Source organism: Cynoglossus semilaevis, chromosome 14 (assembly GCF_000523025.1).
Source record: "Cynoglossus semilaevis isolate Cse_v1.0 chromosome 14, Cse_v1.0, whole genome shotgun sequence".
In the NCBI taxonomy this organism is placed as follows: domain Eukaryota; kingdom Metazoa; phylum Chordata; class Actinopteri; order Pleuronectiformes; family Cynoglossidae; genus Cynoglossus; species Cynoglossus semilaevis.
The window spans coordinates 8,742,809-8,761,717 of NC_024320.1; the positions used below are offsets into that span (position 1 = coordinate 8,742,809).

General features: G+C 37.0%; 1 protein-coding gene and 3 non-coding genes across 4 annotated transcripts; 3 read left to right on the plus strand and 1 right to left on the minus strand.

Annotated features, from left to right (window-relative positions):
* Positions 1-6,022: 6,022 nt before the first annotated feature.
* trnav-cac (transfer RNA valine (anticodon CAC)) lies at positions 6,023-6,095 on the plus strand. The gene has a single exon. It is a non-coding gene; the product is annotated as a tRNA-Val (tRNA).
* Positions 6,096-6,357: 262 nt separating this feature from the next.
* trnav-aac (transfer RNA valine (anticodon AAC)) lies at positions 6,358-6,430 on the plus strand. The gene has a single exon. It is a non-coding gene; the product is annotated as a tRNA-Val (tRNA).
* Positions 6,431-7,150: 720 nt separating this feature from the next.
* On the plus strand, positions 7,151-7,223 carry trnav-cac (transfer RNA valine (anticodon CAC)). The gene has a single exon. It is a non-coding gene; the product is annotated as a tRNA-Val (tRNA).
* An 821-nt stretch (positions 7,224-8,044) lies between these two features.
* LOC103389422 (midkine-like) lies at positions 8,045-18,702 on the minus strand. The gene is made up of 5 exons (XM_008324820.3): positions 18,558-18,702; positions 12,468-12,541; positions 11,886-12,050; positions 9,417-9,583; positions 8,045-8,850 (listed from the first exon to the last, which is right to left on the minus strand). The coding sequence occupies exons 2-5, from the start codon at positions 12,538-12,540 to the stop codon at positions 8,782-8,784; spliced, it is 474 nt and encodes a 157-aa protein (XP_008323042.1). The 5' UTR covers position 12,541; positions 18,558-18,702; the 3' UTR covers positions 8,045-8,781.
* Positions 18,703-18,909: the final 207 nt, after the last annotated feature.

Sequence of the window (18,909 nt, forward strand, 5' to 3'; positions counted from 1 at the left end):
ACTTTTAAATCCTCACTATCTTGCAACCTTGCAATCATTGTCCCCAAATCCTTGTAAGTTTTTGTTCAGGTGGTTTGCAGCTTTGCTACAGAGGATTATTACGACATAGCATATTTGGCCCCTCGTGTCTTTGTATCCTTGTACCTTTTTGTCCATGAATCCATTCAAAACTATGCCTATTGTATATGCATGTTCTTAACATTGTCTACCTTTCATCATATTACAACTTTTCAACTTAAAAGCTTTGTAAACTTTATTCCTAATTGTATGTTTGCAAGATTACACTTGCAGTATTGTTTATTTGTGGCATTGTGTTCATGCAGCTCAGACTAGGACAGGGCTTCCCATTTTATACCCGACTGCCATGGCACATGTGTTTCTTTCCCACTTTACACTATGGAGGATTATATTGAATTGGAATTAAATACATAAATGTGTCATTAAATAAACAACAAAAAACATAATTACTTCACTATTTATTACATTATTTCATGACCCTGTGTTGCAGTAGTACATTAATTAAATTTATCTAGTAAACTCACCCATTAAACTAAAGTGAGCGGGGCTAATGCTAATCTAGTCTAATTCATTGGTCTGAAGTAGCATGCCTGGAGAGAGACGATAGAGGACTGTCATGAACTTCCTAGGGAGTTGGTGAGAGACCTTTTAAAGCTACATAGCAAAGGCTATGGAAGAAGGACCTGCTGACCCACAGTACCCTTTGAACCCTTCCAACTTGTGTTCTTGAACATTGAAATTTTTCTTCATCCATTGGAGGATACATCATTGTGTCCTTGAGAGCTTTTGACCTTCTTTTATCCCTCTGAGAAGGACAAAGAGTGTTTATTTTATTTTTTGAAGAAGACATTTTCTGTTTTGTCCTTGCACATTAAAATGGTGAACACCACTGGATTCTTTACTTGCACATTAAAATGGTGAACACCACTGAATTCTACACCTGTAAATCGAGCCCTCTCTATCGGATGCTTTCATTTTTTATCAGACTTTGTGTGTAGCATTTAGTGTAGTTTTTTAGTGTGGTCATTCATTTTTGCTGATTTTTTTGTGTTGACCTTGCTCAGGTGGTGCACAGTGCACCATGGGATCTGTATTATAATCACAATCAGCTGACAGTGTTCTGTAGGCCTGTATTGGTGCCAGGCCTGGGGTCCGACTGAGTCAACTTTCTCAACTTATCAAAAAGCAGTCAATGAGTTAAAAACTGCTTCTCAGCCTATAAAGAAACTTTGTTTACAGACCATTAATGAGAGCTGAAAGAAAATCAAGAATGTGCCTCTGCACTTTATTATCCAGGAAGTGAACAGGGGCACATTTCACTCAGACAGGTTGACACAGAGACTCAGTGTCTGGTAAATTTTTATTGACATTGAATAGTTGACAGTGGAGTTGGAATAAATTAGACTGACTGCCTGACTAACGGAAATAATGACAGCTCTCGCCGATTGTATCCATCCATCTTAATAACCCAAATTACGGAGTAAGGGGGCGAAAGTGGGCGCTGCAAAACACCCTAGTTATTTGCAGAAAGAAAACAAACAAACAAAATTGAGTTCAGTCCTCTTCCTTCAGCATGTGCAGTAAATGTACAAGTGTATACTTAGAATTCATTGAGATAGTCATGTCTGCTTCCAGTACTAGTATTAATTCAAAGTTTGTTTTCTGTGCCAAGGAGTCAGTGGTAAATGTTTAGTATATTAGATGCTGTAAAAACAGCTGAGACATCAGCCCAACAGTAATTAGTTCATTTACAGTTTCCTTGTTTGAAATGTGTTGAGGTTTCTGTGGATGTTCTAGTTTTCTACCACAAGCAAAACACATACACTAATAGGTCAATTACTATGACCATCGTTAACGCTCTCTCTCTCTGTGTGTGTGTGTGTGTGAGAGTGTGAGTGTGAGTGTGAATGGTTTTTTGTCTTTATATCCAGGGTGTCCAGGGTGTGCCTCACCCTCACCCAGTGATTGCTGGGATTGACTCTAGACAAATAGATGAATGAATTAGGAATATGATGTTGGTTTAGGGTTAATGTTCAAGAACTAGCGGCTGACAGAAAGACATTATTTAATGAAAACTCTTTGTTAGAGTCTTGCAGTTATTTTGATAATGCCATTGTTTTTTGCTATTAATGTGTCACTTGGACCCATTGTACTATTAAGATCCCCTGCTACAATTTCTGACCAACAGAGTCAGTAGAAAGGAGAAAACTCACTCTGTACAGTGGAGGAAAAAGCACTGAAGAACCATTTAATCAATAAAGCATAGTTTACACAAGACTCCATAGAACAGGGTGTTAACCTGAATATTCAGCTTTTGTGTGATTTCTTGGATTTGGAACTAGAAGTCAGTGGTATGCAAAATGTGAAACAAGTCAATTAGCCATGGATATAACTGCATGTAGCTATATTTGAACTTTTGGATGGAACTCAAAATCCCCCAGGCCGCTGGGCTACAAATACCCAACCTTATTTTAAGCTTGCTGGAAATTAAACCTGTAACAATGTTTCCAAGCTGTAACCAAGATATCATTATAGATAAAATGAGAAAACAATTGCAGCTGTTCAGCCATAATTTGAAAATATCCAAAAAATATTAACTTTTAAACTGAGAAAATAAGGTGAACATCACTGCTGCAGCAAATGTTAAATGTGTGTTTTTAGACAAGAACTGGGGCTACAATGGAATTGGTAGCTGCACATTATCCCCTTTAGGTTTGGGTTACATGTTACATCTCCCCTCTGTCAGCTCTCTTTCCAACATGAGGCAGTGCTTACGTTGAACACCTCTCGGCTGTCTGTTGTAACTGTGAATCTTCTGTCTGTGACACCACTTATCTCAGAGAGGGAGAGAAGAGAACAGAGGTTTATGGTAGAGGAGAGACAACAGAAGAGTCTAACAGTCAGAGTCTGACCCACAGGGAGGATGAAGCTGTGTGAATCAGTGGGTGGAACAACAGCCAAGACTGAAGTTTCCTTCTGTCGTCTCTTACATCAAGGAAGCCACTGGGGGAAAACTAACAGCTGATGGAAAATAGAGCCAAAGGAGAAATATAATCTCATTTTAAAGGTCCAGCGTGAAACATTCAGGTTTCACACTGGAGATTTAACTACAGCACAAACCTCTTTCTACCAGTGTGTAACAATGTAAGATAGAATAGCTGTGTTTTTATGGCTATAAAATGCATTTCATATTTAATTCAACACATTTAGCAAGATGCCTCCTGGGTATAAAAATACCGGGAGATTTGGGAAAACAGTTTTGAAATATCTGACTGTCACTGTTTAATATATATTAGGATACCCAACACATGAGGAGAGAATGCGTGGATAGCTTTGATAGCAAACAAAACATACATATCTACAGAGACAGAAAATGTTTTTGTTTTATATGCATGGCTTTCACGACAAGTGTTAGAAGATTAAAAATTAGCTTTTACTAAAAGGGAGAAAACAACACAAAAAAACAAAAAGAAGGCAGAAGTTGGGTATACAGTACACTATAACTATGTTGAGAACAAGCTTGTAAGTAAAAAGAAAAAAATTGTAACTAAAGTTAGACCAGAAATAGCTGAAACACATTAACAGCACACATACCACAGCAAAAAGCTAAAGTTAACCCTAAACTTTTAATTAATTTGTAATGAGCAAATTAGCTAAAACGTTTAGCCTTATGTAGCTTAAACCTAGACAAAAACTATAATATTGCCTAAATTGTTTACCAAATATGTGAACTGAAGTATATTAAAAAAAATCTAAAAATAATGTTTCTTGCTACAACACACTGGACCTTTAAAATATAGTTCTGCAGTATTCGGTGCAATTAAAAGTACTGTAGTCAGCCATCATGTAAAAAAAAAAAGTATTTTCTTGAAGGAAAACTTAAATATATTTACTGAAACTATAACTTTTCACAATTTTTGTTTTTACGCTTCTATCCAACAAAATAAAACAACCACCAAAACTGTCTTTTTAAGTGCATTTCAACCATGGACTGAGGGACATGATCATCAAACAAATGTCTTATGTTTCAATACTTTAGACAGTAGCTATTGTGACTAGTATTTAATGTCTGTTACAGTGTTTCCTGCCCAGTGGTTGGACATTTATCACTTGGACTTAAAGACAATATATATTACCCTGGTAGACATACGGTAGAAAGTAAACAAAGTAAGTTAATCAAAATCACAAATTTTCCAAATAGCTTTCTTGTGATACTTTCCCACTGATTCTAAACACATAGCACTTTCTGTAAGGCCAACATATACTGTTTTTTTGTTTGTTTGTTTGTTTGTTTGTTGTTTTTTTTTTTGGAGTCAGCTTCTTGAAATCATATTTTCCCAAATTTTAACTATTTGTAGCTTTACCAAATCTACTTTACTTTCTAGACTATATATAAAATGTGGTCAGAACTAGCTCTGGGGATTTGTTAAAATTAGCCTGAACAGACACACTATGTCCTGTCTGCAAAAGTTAGACAATAGTTTAAATGATTCTTTTGTGCATTAGTAGTTGGTCTTCACCATAGAAGGAGCCTTCCACACATAGTAATGTTTCAATGAGAGCATTCAACGTGTGAGCACAAACTAGAGAAGCTAATCATCCTTATTTTGTTTAATAAAAAGATGTTAAGTTTTTTTTTTACCTTGACATTTCTTGTACATGTTCCAACAAAAATGGTTACAAGGGAATTAAATTATACAGTAACAACACAGCACACCTAAAACTAGGGATAGTTTCATACAACTTTTTCATGTCCGATATGATACTGCAACAAGTTAAGCATTTGGGCTTAGGTATCGGATCAACTAATCCTGAAATTTTTACCAATATTGGACGGATACTAACCCAGTATCAAATTGAGCCATCCCTAATTATTATATTATTATATGAAGGCTCTCCCTTAATTGTCTCTTCAGAGAAACAGTGCTGAGTAGAGCTCAGACAGCAGGAAGATATTGAGAACGCCAGTATGGTGAGCCTGATAGAGGGACAGAGTGAAAGAAGAACGGCTCTAATGAGCTCAGTGAGAGGGAAGAGGGCAAGAAAGACAGAAGGTATAGAATGAGAGGGGCTACATTTGTTTTTTGGTTTGTTTTGTTTTTGATGTTCAATTCTGAAAATTTGACCTATATCGGACTTATACAGATCCTGAGTATTAGATCATGGAGCCATACCTAATTGAAACCCTACTGCTTTTTTAGGTTTCACAGTGTGACGTGACGTGGCATTCAATTTGGTAGTTACCCTGCCTGCATTTGTAATTATATATAACAGGGGTAATGAATAATCAGCGCATTGTTTTCATATGTAACTTTTAAAGCACATTTTTGTAAATACACCAGAGGATGACTGTGAATATATGAAGTTATTACTGTGTATTACATACTAAATCATTCCAAAGAGATGAGACCTGGTTCTTGTGCTATTCATTTTATCCTGGTTTAGTTGGTGAAATGTATTAATCTCTCAATGTACAGAGCATGTAGTTCACCGTGACCTAGGCGTGGTGAAATGTAATGTCTCTCTTTTCTCTGTCTGAATAAAATTCTCATGAGTGACGGGAATTCACTTTTACTGCAGTGACGACTCTTTTCTCCTGAAATAAAAACAATTTTATAAGACAAGATTTTCAAAATAAAAAAACAACAGAAATATGTCATCTCAAAACACAATAACCAGTGTACCGAAGGGTATTTACAATTGATAAAGAGTTGAAGGTTATTTAAGACTGTGTGCAAAATTGACGGTAAAATGGAGAAGGAAAAAAAAAAGTTATTCTACATTTAAATGGTAATGGTTATCCTGGTCGCCTATCATGGGAATGGTCCCCAGTTTGAAACTGGGGGAAATATGTATGTTCTGTATTCCATGTCATTTGTACATTTCATTCAGTTCGTTAATGCTACATGTTGTCCATTTCTTAGGACGTGGGAAAAATTTCATTCTTGTGTTTGACAAGATGTGGAATTTCTTGTAAATGTTTGCCAAGAGTTGGTTTCTATGGGTTTCTGTGGTGTAGTGGATGTCAAGTTCGACTCACACGCGAAAGGTCCCCAGTTCGAAACTGGGCAGAAACAGTGTTAAATAGTTTTTCTTTTGTGTGGAAAAATACCGTACTTCATACAAAAGGCCAAATGCAAAGTATGTTTCACTTTCATTTTTTAGATGGAATCTTCTTTCCATAGTGTAGCGATTATCACCTTTATCAGATAAGAACTGTCTTCGCTTCGAAACTGCAGAACCAGATAGTTAAAATCTCTATCTTTGTGAACCATCCAATAGCTGATGGAAAAGACAAAATACAAGGGGTAGTTTTATTGAATAGTTACATGGCTGTGTGTTTCCCTAGTGTGGTGGTTATCACGTTCGCCTAACGTGCGAAAGGTCCGTAGTTCAAAACTGTGCGGAAACATTTTTTGTTTACCTGGAATATTGTGTTTCTCTTCTTTTGGAATCAGATCAATTCCCCAACCTTTGTTATTCTATGTCTGTTAGTTCTAATATAGCTAACAAGGAATCCATTAAAGGTTGGACAGCACTCTCAGCTTGACTATCTATTAGGAGATTTTCATTGTTTTATTGTAGCTTATAGAGAAAGTTAAATAAGTTCTGGATCACCACGACATCGCCAATTTTATATAAAACACTTTGCTTTTTGAGTATGTTCTATATTTCATGTCATTTGTACATTTCATTCAGTTTGTTAATTCTACATGTTGTCTATTTCTTAGGACGTGGGGAAAAATTTCATTCTTGTTTGACAAGATGTGGAATTTCTTGTAAATGTTTGCCAAGAGTTGGTTTCTATGGGTTTCTGTGGTGTAGTGGATGTCACATGTCGCATGTTTGCCTCACACGCGAAAGGTCCCCAGTTCGAAACTGGGCAGAAACAGTGTTAAATTGTTTTCCTTTTGTGTGGAAAATACTGTACTTCATACAAAAGGCCAAAGGCAAAGAATATTTCAGTTTCAATTTTTAGATGGGTTCTTCTTTCCATAGTGTAGCGATTATCACCTGCAAGAACAGTTTTCAGTTCGCAACCACACGCAACCAGATAGTTAAAGTCTTTGTCTTTGTTGTGAACAATCCAATAGCTGATGGAAAAGACAAAATAATTTTTACATGTATATGTGTTTCCGTAGTGTAGTGGTTATCACGTTCGCCTCACATGCGAAAGGTCCCCAGTTCGAAACCGGGCGGAAACATTTTTTTTGTTTGCTGTCATTTACCTGGAATATTGTCTGTTTCTTTTCTTTTGGAATCACCTTTGTTTTTCTCTCTTAGAACTCACAGCTTGTGTTATTGTAGCTTATAGAGATAGTTAAATCAGTTCTGGATCACCATGAAAAACACTTTGCCTTTTGAGTATTTTCTGTATTATATTTCATTTGTACGTCTCATTCAGTGCGTTAATGCTACATGTTGTCTATTTCTTAGGATTTCAGAAAAATGTTATGCTAACTCTGGCCTTTTTTCTGTTGGGTTGTTGCATGCACCTATTAATCCACGCTTACAACCTAATATCTGAGGAATGAAGGTAAAGCTAACACTTAGGTTTACGTGATTTGTCAAGAGAAAGCTAATCCAACATCCTTCAAAAAAAAAGCCTTCTTCCATTGGCAGCATGCTCAAACGACCAGAACACACACATATATATACCCTCCATTTATTTATTTATTTATTAAAATATCTGTTTTTTATTTTATTTTCTACATTTTTTTTAAAAAAGTAGGGCAATCTAAAAACAATATAAAAGATATTTGGTTAAACCCTATATTGTTTTTTGCAGTTTAAATTTTTCTGGACCATGCTTCTATGGAACGTTTCTGGTAATACTGTAGATAGTTCTATCCGTTTCTATTCTGTTCTGCTTTATCCGTTTCTATTTGAATGGAAAAACCTAAACAATAATATACAGTATGTAAACTGTGACTTTTCAGATGTGTCAGTATAAGTAACACAGACACATTAGGCTGTAGTCTAGACAATTTTCAAACTGAAAGTAATGAAGGACATAGAAACCATGTGAGATTATGATTTCAGACTTTAATAACAAAATGAAAACAAAACTGTTGAAGCCTAAAACTAAAAATAATTGCTTTCCTAGAAGAGAAAGAGAGCATAGAAAACTTTATGGGGAAAAAAATCCCAAATGAGAAGAAAAAGGAACTTTTCAAATTGAAACAAAAGCAAAGGATAATAGCAGTCATTTGTGGGTATAAATCAAATTTACACTGCTGACATTTCACACACACACACTTTGATTAAGTACTAACATTGGAGGTTAGAATAAAAAGGAAAATAAATTGGGTTCTTGGTTTTTGGAGCCACGACTATCTACAAAATGGAGTACAAAGACTCTGTGTGTATGTGTGTGTGTTTACAGTAATAAAATACCTCAGAGCCAAAGTGGCAGGACATTGAAAATTACATCAGCTCCTGTTTGTAGTGAAGCCTCATTGAATTTTTGTAAAGATGCATTTATTCCACAAATGGTTTGGAAACAACATCCCACATATTTTTTTTCTGAATTAGTATTATTTTTACAGTACTGCAGGCTTAAAGGAAATTAACAATGCAAAAAATATTGTCCCCAAAACACTTCATCTCTGCGACATCGACTGTTCTGGTCATGAAGGTGTTGGACTTGTAAGCGATAATGAAAGAACAAAAAAGTGACTTGTAAAATAAGGCTGGAAATTTGTGAAGTGATTGTACTGTCGTAAAAATAATTATTGAAAAAGGCTGCGATTTTGACAATTATTACTGTGCCTCAATTTTTGCTTTGATCTTGGAGGCTCGCTTCTCCTCCTTTATCTTCCGTCTCTTTTCCTGGAAGAAAGACAGAAAAAGGCAAGAATGTCACAAATCCTTCATACATACAGTAGAGATGATATAATGTTGGGAAAAATAGCGAACCTGTTACTTATTAGTCAACGCTATGTCACAAATGTATGTGTCATCAGTATAAGTGAGGGTAAGTTCACTCCAAATTATGCTGAGAGTTAGCAAAAGCTGAAACGTAGCCAGGAAGATAACTGCTAGAGTTTATCAGAATAAAAAGAAATTATACAATCGACAAGACAAAGAGAGCAAAAATTACTAAAAAAAAAAAAAGTATTAGGAAAACTGGCAAATAACCAAATAAAGTCGAAATATAATCTCAGAAGAAGTTAAAAATCTATCCTAATATTTAAGCCAAAACAAAACAAGTATGGTTGAGAGTTTTATAAGGAAAGCAAAGTAAACCAAATGATTGGTACAAAGCGTAATGTTGTTTCAGCTAGATGATTAAAAAAGTAGATAATAATAGTTGGTGACAGTTATAAATGAATACTTTACACCACAAAGTCTGCATCTGTTCACCAAACTTTGACATTGGTAAAACGTGATCGCACCTTTTTCTCCTGTTTTTGAATTTTTTCTCCTGAGCAAGGTTTGGTGACAGTGAGGGTTTGCTGACACTCGACGTTGAACATGGCCTTCTTCAGTGTTGCTGTCGTGGACCGAGAGCCAGAGTCTAGATCACACTCTCCCCAGCTTCCATATCGATACTTACAGTCAGCTAAAAGGGGAAAAAAAAGAGGTTTTAATCCTGGTGTACTTCAAGGTTCTATAGTAACTTTATTTGTAAAGTTGTAAAATTAGTAAGTCTTTTTAATAATCCTGGAAGCACATATTTTTGTGTTTAGGGTCAAACATTTGTCATTTCTTTAAACTATTTGTCCATTAGAGAAGAACATAACGTTGTAGAGCAAGAACATTCAGTAATTACAAGGTTTTTTATAATAATTAATCCTGTTAAGGTTATGGTAAATAGTCAGTAGATTTACCTCGGGTTGTTCTCTAAAGTGAACTGTTCAAGCTAGTAGCTAACATGCGCTAAGAAATCACAATCATGACCAAGAAAACCTCAGCTGATCATGGCTGAAGATGCCAAATTGGAGAAAGAAAACCTCGACCACATGTATTTCCTCCGCACATCAATATTTCATTTTTCCACTGGGCCGTTCTCCCTATGTTGTTAATCAAGGCCACTGGATCCCTGACCTTCTACATTGTTACCACTGAAAACTATCTGCATCCTGCAATCATTACAATTACCTCCCCTCGTCCGGAGCTCCCAGTGGACCAGCGTCACACCTTTGTCACAGAACATTTCTCTCACTCTCTTAGAAACACATCACATGGTTCAACAGTGAGCGGCCTACATGTTCTCTGACCTGCAACCAACTCTTTATGCCAACACATCATCTATTTCACACTTGGATGCCGTTTAATTCTATTCATTGTCCTTTTTGAGGACACTAATGTGTGTGGAGAAGTCAGTGTTTCACTGACCATTATTAGCTCCTTGTATCAGCTTATGTCAAGGTTTTTTTTTCTTTGCTAGCTTTAAGTTATTTTTGCAAATAATTATTCTGGCTTTTAGCTGCTGTGCTAGTTTTTTAGTGATTTTTAACCCTTGGAAAATATGTTTTATGACTATTGAAACTAGGCAATTCAGTCTTACCCTGTATTATAAAATTTAAATTTGATTTTTTACAAAAAGGTAATAATATTTTTCAGAATGTTGATTTTGGTTTTGAAAATAACGAATAGTTATTTTAAAATATATAATCTGGTTTTCCAGAACGATCATGTGTTTTGTAAAACTGTTAGTGTATTTTTGAGAATGTTTTTTTTTTTGTAATGTTAATAGATTTAGAAAGAAAAAAAAAGTTTTTTCCCAAAACAGACAAAAGGTCAACGTAAAAGAAAAAAAAAACAACATTCAGTGGTGCTTCAGCATGTCATTTATTATATCTTTATATACTGTATGTCCCTTTGTTGTTCTGTTGTACGTTTTCTCATAAATAACTGTCTTCTCCTCAGTGCCGTCATCTTAATAAACCTGAACTGTCCCTCAGAAGGCACTAGTGATGAATCAAGATTAGCCTGTTCAATACAGCAACTATTTCCTTTGTGCAATTATCCAGATCAGGCGTGTTTGTGTGGTTCCCCTGACCGAGAACACGGCATCAGTGCAGCTCTGTAAGTGAAGGGCACGTTCATTTACAGGCTTCAGGCTTCTGTAAGACCGGACCATTATAAACAGACAGGGCTGAATCAATTAGAGCTGAAGTTCATTGACGATGTGACAAGACTAATTGCATCTTCATGGCGTCACACAGTTGTACAGCTGTATAGAAATACAGGGCTGTTCCTGGTGTTCTGCTTTGTTTCTGTTGCCTCTCTTCACTCTAATTGTTTCTGGACCACATCCATCACATCACTAACAACAACTGTCAGCTGTGTGTGCATGCCTGTAACAATGTAGGAAAATACTGCTGTGCTGCTCTATTGAAATATGCCATAGCGTTTTACACCATTATTTCAGGATACATTCACAATGTGTACCTATGTTTGACTAAGATTTTTATGTACTTTTTTGGGATTTATGGATAATATTTTTAATAATTAAAAAGTTGTCTTCTTACTGCTTTTGGTAAAATTTTAATGTATTAAATTTGATGTTCGTTGTACTTATTTTTTGGCAATTGAGATATTTTTAGACTAATTTTTTTAATTCTATTTTTATTTCTCACCATTTAACTCATTATAATTAATAGCTTTTGTGGAACTAAATATAGCCACAATGTAATGTATAGTCTTTGATTATTTTTTAGCTTTATTCTGCAGTTACGTAGTGCTATCATTTGATATTGCGCTATTTTATTAAAGCCAATGTTTAGTCAGCTTTGTCTGTAAATTTTACTTGACATTTACATGGCATTTAAAGCATTCGTTATGAAAATTTTAGGGTTAATTAAGGTGTCACGTCTCTTTGCAAGGTGNGATGGGGCTGTTTTTTAAGAGTAACTTACCTCCAAACTGCTTCTTCCAGTTGCAGGGCACTCTGCACTTCATCTTCTTGGTCTGTGTGTCACATGTCCCGTCTCTGAATCCTGCTCCACAGTCACCATTGCTGGCCACACAGCTGCTGTAGCTCCATTTGCATTTCGCCCCAGGCCCTGAGGGTTTGTTCCTCTCTGAAGACAGAGCCAAAGACTTTAAACCAGGTATTTTCACAGAAAATGTTTGATTGGAAAAGCTTTTCTTGTTTTGTTTTTGTTTTGTTGTTTTTTTCAAGTTTACATTTAAATTTGTGTTCAAATCTTATTTTAAATAGTTTTGTATTTTTTTCTAAAATTGTAGAAAATAAAAATACTAATCATCATTATTTCATACAGCTGTTTACCAATTCAGATTAATGGGTTTTTAAGCACAGTCCATTCACTGGTCACCAATGGTACTGCACCTTCAACTCCACACACAGATGGCTTTAAAAAATAACATCACTCCCCAACTTTGACACTTTGATTTGACAAATTGACTGCACTTATTCATGTATTGGACAATATTCCAAAGTGGGGTCTTTGGGTGAGACAGAATAGAGAGATTCCCACCTTTGTTCTTTCCACCAGCTACAGTGGTGATGGCAATGACACAGAAAAACAGCAGCAGCAGTGCAGCCCTCATCCTGTCAAAACAAAACACAGAAACACACACCACATCACGAGGGGATCAGCTGCACCTCAACAGCTAATGCAGTAAATGTTGTCCCTCAGCCCAGGGTCAGCTGATGGACAATCACTGACAGCAGCACTCATCATGTTACCAAAGCCAAAGAAAAACCTACAGGAAAATAAAAAAACATCAATGATGTGAAGTCAGTCAGCAATTGGTTACCTTTTTATCAAAAACCAAAATTGTGTCTTTTAAATGAAGTATGTGCTACATGTACTTGTACATGTACTTGTACCTTCAGTATTTTTTTTACTTACATACTTTACTTACTTTTTAATTTTTTTACAGTATTTTTTTCTGTCTGTCAAACTTGAAATTCAGTTCAGACATTCTATTAAACAAAGAATAATGGAATGAAATAGAATAGAATAGATAAACACAAAGAATGAATTCATTACGGATAGAGAGAACCTGATCGGATGGAGCAGAGCTTGATCACAACTCTTTGGTTTTCCTGAAACAAGTGCTTCTCCTTTATTGATTCTCAGAGTTGTGCTTATACTTATTGTGATGAAAGAAATATACATTTGTACTGCGTACTCACAGTACTCTCACTAAAATGGCTTATCAACAAAGTACAAGGCAAAAGTAAAGATGTTTTTATGCTACTGTCGATTTCTTAGTAAGAATTGTAAGCAGTGATTCTTAAACCGGCGTTCTTCCGCTTATATTTTTAAGTCAGTTTCCACAGAGATTGTACGGATCAGTGTGGAGTGGATGTTTCATACACACCAACCAGGGCTGCAATTATGCACCGCTGCTCTAATAGTCTGTCCAGGGACGGGAGCTGAGCAGCAGCAGCAGCAGCAGAAGCGCAGCAGCATCCCAGGAGGAAAGAACTGTAAGCTCTTCCAAGATCAACCCCAGCAGCAGCAGTGGGAATAAAGACATAAGGATCTCAGTGAAATGATACAACCTGAATATAATGACACACTGATGTGGGCTGTGAGTAACGACTGAATGACTTCATTCATCCAATCCTAAAATGACAACTAAGGACTTTTACAGCTAACAACAACTTATTATTGGGACCAGAAGTAAAGGTCAAAGATCAACACCATCGATACCAGGTGGAGATGACCGATGACCAGAGGGTTAGTGTAGGTTGTAGGTTAATATTTGTTCTTCAAGATGCTTGGGACAACTGGACTTCCTGTACCCAGACATGGTCAAGAGCCATGAGCCAGTATTTGAACACATGCTGTGTGTTCTAGTTATCAACGACTGCTTTCATACAAATGTCAACGATATTATTGAATATGTTGACTAATTGGCCAGAGATAAAAGTAGCATAACAACATTTCCAAAATGTGCGGCTCTGTAAGCAGCTCGTGTGACTACTGATAACAACAACGTCCGTTTGAGCTAATGGGTAATTCTGAGACACAACACTGATTTTCCCTCCAAACATGAACTTTGAAGTTAAATTATTTCGCAACTCAGAGCGACTAATTCTAAACATCTGGTTTTCAAAAAGGTTTTTGATGTCAGTTATTTTGAATATAAGCCTGTTTTTTTATTCCCCTGCAGTGACTGTAGTCACCGTGGGGGGTGCGAACCACTGAGGATCTCTGTGGTCATCAGAAGGCTGAAAACCACTTCCCTTCTCTGTTCTTTATCTCTCTGTCACCGCCTGCAGGCCCATCTGCCAAAAACACAACAGAAGAAGAAAGAAAAAAACCTAGAGGAGCATTAGTCCGACTTCCTTATGAGGAGAAAAGCTGACAAAGGAAGTATTTCTTCGGGGTCAGTGTCAGATGTTATTTTTGCTGGAATAAGTGTTCCGGAAATAAAAGAGAAGAAGAAATGCCCCCTCCTCCCCTTCTTTCTGTCAGTGCAGGAAACGGAACTGACCTACAGCCGTTACCAGGTGCTGTCATTCAGAGTTGAGCTTTGTTGTGGCTTCTATAACCAGATAGAACAGGTCTACAACACAGGCTGTGGCACAGATGTCTTTTTAAATAAGATGTCAACTGGACTCTGACTGTTGGCAATGTGAGGTTTGATACTTGATGGTGTCGTGAGTGTCTTGTTTCTGGGTCAGACCATTGGTCAAATGAACAAACACTATATTGACTATGAGGAAGAAATATGGGTCACTGATTAGTCTTTAATTAATAACAGCACCTCTCCACCTATTGGACCAGATTAGACACAGTTGCACCTGGTTTTGTTTATGGCCCAGATGTTGGTCAGATGTGGGTCACTTAAGTCTGTCATTTACTGTGGTATGGTGGGCCAGTGAATTTAGTCTCTAGGACAGTAAGGGACCTAATTTCTGACTAAAAAAAAAAGAGACCCAGAACTTGATTTCCTAATGTGGCCCATATTTGGTGTCCGTAGTTTGGGCCACATCTTGCATTTGAAATAATCTGCCACCAGCCATGGCTACCATGCACCAGTCTGAACGATTCATCCAGAGTAGATCACTGGAGGCTTCTACTGTTCAGCTGTGTATGTTTTTGTGTGTATTTTATTAGTCCTGGCTCAGACCAATGGGACTAAAGTATAGAATATTTTAAAAACGTGGCTGTTGGAGGTGCTGCAGGTACTGTTCTATTTTAGTTGTGGAGTAAAGTGACTTAGTGTTAAATATTAATGACTCAGTTTAAACATTGCTTTGTTGGCAGATTATAATGAGCATATTATGGATTATTTATCAGGTGGTATGTATCATAGGTATTTGATGGGGGGGGGGGAGTCCTGTGTCCCACTTTGCTAAAATCGCTGACTCTTCTGTGGAATTTGTCTTCAATATTGTTCCTGTTCACGGTACAACTGCTCCATGAAACACTCTCCTGAACTGTGGCAGGAAAGTATGGCGTTTCAGATGTATTTGAATATATATATATATGACTACATAAATACAATATCAGTGCTGTATGTCATGTTGTCTGTGGTTTGGACAGAGGACATGATGTAATATGGACCACACGTAGGACAATAAACAGGTTGTGTGGCCACTGGCCCAGATCTTATCCAAGCCCAGCAGTCCAAATGAATGCAGCCAGGACTGTAGTGGTATATAGGAGATGGTCCACCTTAGTGATCGGAGTATTGAGACTGTGGTATTGATATATATATATATATGGATACTCACAGAGGTTTTGATTGAGTATTGATTACTCTCATAAAGTATTGATACAAATTCATCAATGAAAAGAGTCATTTACTATTTTAACCTTAATGTTCAGGACTGAAGTTGATCAATAGGTAGATCAATTGGTAGCAACTAAACTAAATTTAGGTTAAATTTAGGAAAATGCCAAATAAATAATTGGTATTGCATCGAATAAAACAAATCTAGTATTGCCCATCACTAGTCCACATGGGGTGCCTAGGATGTGCACCACGTTGAGTATAGAGTATGTATAGTATACATTGAGAGTTTTGAGCTGAATGTAATAAAATCGTCAGTAATTCATATTCGAAGACATATTTAGAAAGTCAGTGAATAAGAATTAGTAAAAATCTTTAGATCACAGACAGAAAAGACACACTTTTTGTCCCGTTTGATAGTTGACTTATAAAAGTGCTTTGCTTCAACTGAACAAGGATTACAACTAACAACATGAACTCAGCTCATAATGAAAGGAAGACAGAATGAAATTCTGCAAGCATGTTCATTCTCTAATCTCACCAGCTCTGCTTTAATATCTGCTGAGAAGAAAGAAAGAAAGAAAGAAAGAAAGGCCGTTTATGGTCCCCAGCTTCCACAGTCTGAAATTTGGAGTTGGTTCAGTGCGTTACAAAGAAGCTGGTGACTGTGTGTGTGTGTGTGTGTGTGTGTGTGTTTTGACTCTGTAATTAGGGATTTTGACAAGCAGCCGAGTGGAAATGACTTTTTTGTATCAGTCCTTGTGTGACCCAATAACTTTGCTGGACAAAGAAAAGAGGCAGAAGAAGAGCCGAAGAGAGAGGTTGTGTACTGTTCACACACACACACACACACACACTAACAACACACAAAAGCCACACTGGCAGGCTATTTTTCGACCGGTTAAGAAATAGGAAATAAAAACAGCTCCCAACATCTGTTTTTTGTCAGCAGATAGATGGACTCAGCATTCCCGCTTAGATGACTCAGCTTTTCAGCGGCTCCTGCTTCCATTGACGAGAAGGAGAGCCAACCCGACACCAGAGTGAACTCCTGCTGCAGGAGGCAAACCTCTGCAGGTATGAAACACAATAATGAGACAGTTTTTACGCCGTCACAGACGTTCCATCATCCTGAGACCACATGACTGTGACAGTGTCTGCTGTAATGAACACTTTAGATTCTAGGTGCAGAGCAATCCTGCAAAATCAGCTGCACTCACATTCAACAGATGTATGGGCTGAAAATGTAATCATTTGGAAATTAGAATCGTATTTGAAGGTACATGAAGTGGAGATGCTGCGACTTAACCGGACATTTTTACTTATTTGTTCATAGTATTAAAGCTAAAACATGGGACTGCAATTGCCAGTTAACTCTCACCAAGTCTGTGATAAAGAAGACTGTTTTGTTTCCATTGCAACTTCGATACTGCTAAAGCAGGATGTGTTGAAAAAAGTGTTGAGGAATTATGAAATAGATTTGTTTACTCAAAAATGTAGGAAAAAAGGTAAATTTTCTTTTTAAAAAAGAGCTGCAAAATTCTATGTAAAAGGTTTGGGTTAGTGGCTCTTTGAAGAAAGAATAAGAACTCAATAATAACAACAATAAAAAGACAAACAAAATATACCTCGAATGTGGCCTCAAGAAGTTAAGGTCTATTTAAATGTAAAGCACAGCTAACCCAGTTAGCCAACGTACTGCTAAAGCTCTGATTGAGCCACAGCAAACATAACTTTTGTCTGAATTGTGGTCAAAAATGTGTGTTGATATGTGACAATACTACAAACATGTCAGCGGGACAAAAGGAAAGAAAAGGGACTTTTTAATATAAAATAATTCTTGGAGTGTGTACTTTCATCAACTTGTTGCTCGACTTGAAATTTCTGTGTTTTCTGACATGCAACACGCTTACCAAACTGGTTTAGACTTGTAAAACACAGTAAAGTGCAGATTGTATCATTCTGGCAAATGATGGCAGCCTGAAGTCTGAGGAGGAGAAAGACAAACGCCCCCTAATGTCTAGATTGTGTTGGAACAACAGTTGGAAACTCCAGTGGTCACCATTTTACCTCCTGCCAGGCCCTTTAACCTGATACCAGATGACTAACGCTAACCACTGAAATATTTCTGTTTTCACTTTGGCCAAAGAATCAGAAATGATTTTCTGCCTCATGAAGACCAGAGTCTGGAGAAGACCACTTGTTTACAGCAACAAAAAACCCTCCTTAGCGTTAGTAAACAAGTACAAACACACACACAGAACACAACCAAACTACAGAAGTTGCATCAGCAGAGAAGCAGAGAAGCAGGCATTTTAATCATCATTTAAATCATTTTTTCCACGCATTTTCATGTCTGCAAGTAGGAGCATGCACACACACTAACACACATCATCACATTCACACAATAAACTGCTATTTCTGCGTGTGTGTGTAAAAAAGAGCTGACTTGCATCATTTCCCAATGTTAGGATGTGAGGAAAAAAGCCTGGGACGTGGCACAGCAACGGCGACAATGACATAAAGACTAATGAAAAGCAGCAGGCAGATGATAAACAGCATCCAGAAAAGTTGCTCTAAGCAGCTGGGTTCAGTAAAAAAAAGTTGTTTTTAGTAAAAAAGTTAAAAAAAACAAAACAGAGAAGAGACTAGTTCTTTTTTCATAAACTATCTGACAGGCTATAAAATCAACACCTCTGACCTGGAGAAACATTAGGAGCTTTTATAAAAAATCATGTGTAAGTTCAAAGGATAAACTTAGTTTAGTAAATAAACAATGCAAAGGTAGAGAAGTACACAAACAATGTTATTATTAAAGTTATCATTATTTTTACAAGATGGTTAAATATTTAAAAAAAAAAAACCCTTACTTTTCCTGTTGTTGGTCAGAGCAGCGTCAGGGGAAAACTTCTGTCTCTTTCTGGTCTCCTCTCTCTTCTCCTGCTTATGCACCTCCTCTAGCCCCCAGCTTTTGTCTCCTAAACCAGTTCATTCTGGTTGCATTAGCCCCATTCTCCCCACACCCTCAAAACACACACACACACACACACACACACACACACGCACGCACACACACTGGCACACACAAACATGCAGACAGAAGAATTCAGAGACAGCAGACTCAAGTCTCTGCAGGCCTCTGAGGGCAGAAGCTGCTGGTCTGGGTTTCATTCCTGACTGTTTGTTCGTCTTTAACACTCGTCTCTGTGGTGTTTGTTGTTT

Bases quoted from the DNA above. Each gene is read 5' to 3' on its own strand.
- LOC103389422 (XM_008324820.3), bottom strand. From the start codon at position 12,540: ATGAGGGCTGCACTGCTGCTGCTGTTTTTCTGTGTCATTGCCATCACC. The intron at 9,584-11,885 runs GTAAGTTACTCT...TTCCCCTTTTAG, and splicing joins CTGGAAGAAGCAGTTTGGAG to CTGACTGTAAGTATCGATAT. The intron at 8,851-9,416 runs GTGCGATCACGT...TCTTTCTTCCAG, and splicing joins TTCAAAAACAGGAGAAAAAG to GAAAAGAGACGGAAGATAAA.